Source organism: Tasmannia lanceolata, unplaced genomic scaffold, assembly GCF_043159265.1.
Source record: "Tasmannia lanceolata isolate RefF3 unplaced genomic scaffold, GAP_Taslan_0.1 ptg000023l, whole genome shotgun sequence".
Classification (NCBI taxonomy): Eukaryota; Viridiplantae; Streptophyta; class Magnoliopsida; order Canellales; family Winteraceae; genus Tasmannia; species Tasmannia lanceolata.
In genome coordinates this window covers 35,147,948-35,154,263 of record NW_027518700.1, presented here as the reverse complement: position 1 = coordinate 35,154,263, position 6,316 = coordinate 35,147,948, and the positions used below count along the sequence as shown (strand labels likewise).

Here is a 6,316-nt window from a genome sequence, read left to right as displayed (position 1 = left end):
GCACGGTTTTGATCTTCTTAGAGGGAAAGTCAGCCCTTATCCACTTCAAGGGAAGGATCAATCCTCCTTTGTGCGCAAAGACACTTTCTGTAACAAGTTTTTTCATTCTTTTGAAAAAGACTAATTGCATATTATTTATAGAAATCAACTTATCACTTTCTCTAAAACACCTATCAAAGCTAATCTAGAAACCCTGGTCTTTATCTCTAAGAATCCTACCCAAAACAAACCACTAAGAAAGAAATATCTAAAAGCACAAATCAAATCTAATTTATTCCATTCGACTTGGGACCCATTATGGCACGCAACATTTCACCTGCCTTTAAATCAACCTTGTCCGTTAGTGACGCAGGGGCGAGTAGCGGAAGCTTAAGTAAAAGGGAAGATTTTACAAAGGGTTTTAGGGTCTGTTTGATAGAGGGTAATGCTGGCAACGGGGCGGGTCGGGTCGGGGCCGGATGTTGCATTCCTCGTCCCCGCCTCAAGTTAGATTCCCCGCCCCGTCCCCACTTCGGGGAAAATGAGGAATCCCCATGAAGGTATTACCCCCCCCCCCACACCCCCTGGTACCCGCCCCGCATAGGACGAGGCCAAATTCCCCGCCCCCATAAATGCTCTCTCTGTTCTTTTTTGCAGAGAAATTTAGGCTTCGTAGGGTGAGATATAGAGACGACTATAATAAATTTTGGTGTTTTGGAAACTTAACTACAATAAATTTTGAGTTTTGACTTTTGACAGCTGTTTGGATGGTAAAAGACAATATGAGTGGGATTAATCAAAATTCAAATTTCAAAACATGGTCCTGCCAATGTCAATAACATATAAAAATAAATTAATTTTACCATTAAAAAGTCTAAAATTTTAAACTGTACGTGTAAAACCACGAGTAATTGGTAGCGGGGCGCGTAGGGGGGGGGGGTTCCATCCCCGCCCGTCCCCGCCTCTGGGAATTGCTTAAGCCCCGGTCCCAGTACCTACCGGAATCGGGGATTCCCCGCCCGATCGGGGCGGGGCGGGTCCCATGTTCAATGGTGAAATTGCCAGCCATAATAGAGGGTTGGTTTAAGAAAATTTGATAATAGGTAAGTGATGATGCCGAAAATCGCCCTACACGATCTAGTAGTGATAGAGTTATTCCTGTAAGCAAGTTGCACTCACAGAAAGATATTAGTGGTATCAGAATTATGATACTTCAATATTTAAGCTAGAAATCAGAATCACTGGTAAATTGAAGGGAAGGAGATGAAGTACAGAAGTGTTACCAACGAAGAAGAGGTGGAAGATGATTTGACTGAACCTGATATTCCCAGGCTGCCTATGTACTCCTTTATTGAGGATCAAGTCTAACATAGTTCCATTATGAAGGTGAGGGTCTCCTTTTATAGAGAACAGAGTCCATGATGATTAGAATCTTACTATTTTAGAAACCTTGTCTAATTGGTCGGTTTCCTCGGGAGATAAGTATATATCTATCTTTGATAGATATCATTTTTCGTTGTTCGAGTAAGTTACTAACAATGGGACTTCTTTATTTGGAAATCTACTGTCTTAGGGTGCATTGCCTCTTTGAGAGGTGATTTTTCAATTATGGACGTTGCTATTTATAAGGAGAGGATTATATCTCATTCCCTTATACGTAGGTCGGTTTCTAATTAGTCGGAAGTGCCACGTGTCATTCATCCACGGTAACTGCCGATTTTACCCCTAACAGTATGTATAATGGTAAAGAGGGATAGCAGGTTAAAGACAAGGCTGGGATAATGGTAGTATAAGGGTTGTTCGGGTGAAAATAAAGGGTGGCTAATATTTAGGTGATGGTCAAGGGGCTAACTACAGAGAAAATAGTTATTAATCAAGGGAGGCTGGGGAATCAGTTTTGGGACTGGTTTTGGTGATAAGAACAAGAGGAAAAGGCTGCTTAACGGATGATCTTAGATGGTATTCGAAGCTGGAAATGGGCTGCTTCTTGATGGGGATATAACTTGCCTTCAATAAACTTGATAACCTGCATAAAACAGGGTGAGGATAACAAAGAGAAGATGAAGTTTTCACAATGAAAAACCTACAAATTCTTCCTTACAAAACACGAGATAAAAGAGAGAACTTTTCTCCACCATAACCCAAACCAAATTTCTATTATTCAAAAGCCATCAAAAAAGTTTTACAATGCCATATTTATAGGCAACTTGGACGTTTTCCACTTCTCCTAAAACTAGGAAACAAGATAAAGTAAACTCCTAAAATATCTCTACACAATATTTATCAAATCTAAACTATCCTAAAAGCTACCAAACTCCTAAATAATCTCTACTTTTGGACGTGTGTAATTCGTCCAACTCAAAACTCCTAATTAAGCTAAAATTCGAGAGCTGATATATACGCCCCTTTCAATTCTGCGGACACCTTTTGTGAAACACTTGTCCCGGCTAAAGCAAGTGGCCAATTACACGTAGGGATTATTTTGGAAAATGACCAAAACACCCATGTAGGCATCCAATATCCCATCTCGTTTCTGTCTCTCTCACCTACCTCTCGCCCAAATGCAAAGCCCAACTTCAGAAACCAAATCCAGCGCCCAAGTCTCTCTCATTATTCATTGGTGGACATGGGTGTTGGAACCAAATGCGATATAGAAACTAGCATAAAAATGGTATTCTTATGGCATGGGGCCATCGAAATTCTGTATCTAGAAAATCAGAGAAGTTTTCTCTGTACAAAGTTCCTTAGCTGCCTCAGGCTTGATGACCCTGGTGGTAAAAGGGTAAGTAAAATTTCAATTTGTGCAGAAAACTTGTGAATCATATATTGTGAATCATTCACAATTCTCTATAGATCAAAGGGTTTCGAAAGAGAAAACCATCAGCTCCCATAAATTGCCCAAATCTGCCTCCAAGCTTATGTTTCTGTTAAAAAATCTTGCGTGGCAGTGAGAAGGGTGTCAAAATAGAAAAGCTGCTTCTCGTAAGCAGCAATGGTCTCTATCTTCCTCGTTTTGCTGGTGGGTTACAAATTAAGATGTTCTAAAAGAAGAAAATTTCCAGATTTGTTGATTTCTAGAGAGAGACCTAGGGCGTTTCTGCACTTCCTGGGGCATCTCTGAACTTGGGCTCCTATGGATTTGGGCGAGAGTAATGGGCAAAGATGCGGGATGAGTGTTGCTTGGCATTTTGGTCATTTCCTAAAGGACTAAGTATATCTAACCGGATACTCTCATTAGCCGGTCAGGAGGTTTTGAATCGGGTGTCCCTAGTAATGAAAAGGGGCGAATATATCAGCTCCCTAAAATTCGAATAATAATAATTGAAAAGACATTCTGATAAAATAAAACTCCCATGGGATCAACGTGGGCCGTTGATATGCATGCTCGGATGAGATGCACTTGCAACAGTTAGAGAAAAAGTGATGTCTAGTTGATGAAAAATCAAATCTTGCGCACCTTCTAAAAGTCTTTTTCTTTCTCCCTCATTTTCTTCTACTCATTATCTTGCGATTGGTCAGCATTTTGTATTTTATCATCAGGGATTCATATGGCTCCATGTTCAAACTATTCTGACCGTGTTGTTCATCAAAGCTCCTTCGACGTAGTTTTTTGGAATTATTGAGATTTTGACGAACGGATGATCATAGATGAGGCTCTTCTTGATGGCATTGGACAGTTTGAGATGAACGAGGGAGTTTTCGACGGCGAATTTGTCGAACTTGACAATACTGAAAATCATCGATGCCTTTCTTTTTTGTATTTTTCTTTTCTTCTATTTGCTTTCCTTCATCTTCATGAATTTTCTCGATCACCATGCTGATTTTGCTGAAGCCTTCCGCAAATCGCCGGTGCTCCTTCATGAATTTCAAAAATATTACCTTGATCTCTAGAAAATCATCACGCATGGAATTCACAATCTCCCAAGTTGTAGCCATGGCGCAAGATCGACCACTCTGATACCACTTGTTACAAACCCAAATCGGTTTGCAACGATTTTGATCATTTTAGAGGAAAGGTCAGCCTCTTGATACATTCAAGAGACGGATCAATCCTCCTGTCTGCACAAAGACAAACTTTTTGTAACAAGTTTCTTCTTTTCTTTGAAAAAAGACTAATTATAGAAAATCAACTTACCACTTCTTATCTCTAAGAATCCTACCCAAACCAAACAACTATGAAAGCAATCTCTAAAAGCATAAAATCAAAACTAATTTATTCTATTCTAAGTGGGACCCATTGTAGTACGTACAAAATAATACAGATATTGATACAATTCATCTTATTCCTCTTTGTAGTACTTCAGTGGATTTAGCTTTGTTCATCGTTTAGTTCGGTATAAATTTAGGTTTATTCTGTAAAATGAAATTTCAATAAAATAAGGAGTCGTTATGTCTTATCAGCGAGGGCCTTGTTTCAAAAAAATACACTGTCTAATAACATTGATTAAATGAGGGAAGGAGCTCCGGTGTATAGAGAATAACACCTTAGGGCCTTTTATTGGTTCCAATCACCACATATGCAAACGCATTAGGGCTAGGGGTGTAAACGGATCGAATTCGGAGCGGATATGGCTATATCCAAATTCGATTACAGTATACACTATCCGAATTCGGATTCGGATTCGACAGATATTTAATATCTATTACCGAATTCGTATCCGTCGGATATTGTTCGAATTCGGATATTATCCGTATCCGTTTATCCGGTAAATTCAAACATTTTATTGCAGCACTTTATCTTTTTTCTCCTACTTACTCGAATGAATTTTTCAAACCCTAAAACTATAACTCTACATTCTCTTCACAAAATTAACTCTCAAACCCTAAAATATATGGGATCCTCTTCTTCCTTTTAAAACAAAGGCAAAGAGAGAGAGAGGGACGCGATGGGGATGGGGGTAGATGATAGTGTTGGTAGTGGTCTTTGGGTTTTTTCCTTTTTTTTTGTATATGATGAAATGGGTTTGGGTTATTTTGATAGAATGGGTTTGGGCTATTTTTGTTTTTATTTTATTTTTTCTAAAAAGAATATTCACTTTTCTTATAAAAACAAAAGATAGTGTGTCATTACTAAAAATAAATATTAATGATATTATTAATAATAAATAAAAAGGATTTACTTCTCGGATTCGGATGTTAAACGGATCGGATATATCATTTACCAGATTCGCATCCGCTAAGAGCCGGATATCTCATAAACGGATTCGGATAATATCCGCTTGAAACGGATTCGGATAATATTCGCTTTAAACGGATTTGGATGCGAACGGTAATCGAATTTCCGAATATCCATTTACACCCCTAATTAGGGCCTGCCTCTTGACAACTTCCAAAGTCAATATTCTTTTCATCAACTCTAGATTTGGGTGTTTTTGCTCATTTCAATTCAAACTTGACTTGATTCTTAGGCTTACGATGAACAGCTTTTCTAAAAAAAATTAAGGCAGGTATTAGAAGGAAAATTGTTCAATCTGATTTAAGCCACCATTTGAAACCTTTATGCAGTTTCTTGTCACCGGATTCCAGGATAATCGGGTGATCTTTACAAGTCTTTCATTTTCAATGATAAGTTATTAATATAAAAAAAGGAAAGAAATCTCACAGCCGAGGTGGTAAAAAAAAGGTATAACGGCTAAAGAAAAGATAGGGGTACATAATACATCAGAAATCTAAAGGGGGGAGGAAATCAAAGATCTCTAACAGGCTAGCGGATTACATTGAGTGAATCTCCCTCCACTATCAGATTGCCCAGATCTCGCCTATTTGTTACCGTAATACCGTGTAGAACAGTCCTTAGTATCGCTTCATTCGAATTGATAAATCCAATTGGGACTAAGAAAGCCCATCTAGTAGAACCTTGCTCATTTCTTAGAACGCCACCCACACCTGTGGACCCTGGATTACACATACTTGAGCCATCAAAGTTAAGTTGCAAGAGACCTTGATCATGATGAGTCCACCACAGGGATAGAGTGATAGCTAGTATGCTACTTGTACAAATCTGTCTCCACTCATCATACCATAAATCAAAGTTGGAAACGAAGACTCGAGCATTTCCTTCCTTCCATAGGACACATATAGTGGCCAACAATACCACATTCCATAAGATTTTTCCTTTCTGCCACCAAGGAGATCCTTTCTGCCACCAAGGAGAAAAGGATCAACACTCTAAGAGGTCAAGCGCTCTAAGATGTTGATAATACAACCTGGAAAAACCCATGTCAAGCCAAATCTATTAAGAATTTTACTTCACACTTCTCTGGCTAGCCTGCAGTGGAGGAACATATGGTCCATTGTCTCTCCAACCTTTACACAAAGGGCGTAATGATCATTGATT

At 38.9% G+C, this 6,316-nt stretch overlaps 1 protein-coding gene across 3 annotated transcripts in view; it reads right to left on the bottom strand.

The window, feature by feature from the left end:
- Positions 1-14: 14 nt before the first annotated feature.
- The window catches only part of LOC143856825 (Acyl-CoA N-acyltransferases (NAT) superfamily protein), a 38,560-nt gene continuing 32,258 nt past the window's right edge, over positions 15-6,316 (bottom strand). The window contains exon 4 of one of the 3 annotated variants that reach the window (XM_077367121.1): positions 15-87. In XM_077367121.1, coding sequence (XP_077223236.1) covers positions 30-87 — 58 coding nt within the window. In that variant the 3' untranslated portion in view covers positions 15-29. Of the gene's footprint in view, positions 88-1,975; positions 4,039-6,124; positions 6,186-6,316 lie in introns of those variants that run through there. The other 2 variants (XM_077367117.1, XM_077367122.1) reach the window with 2 other exon arrangements.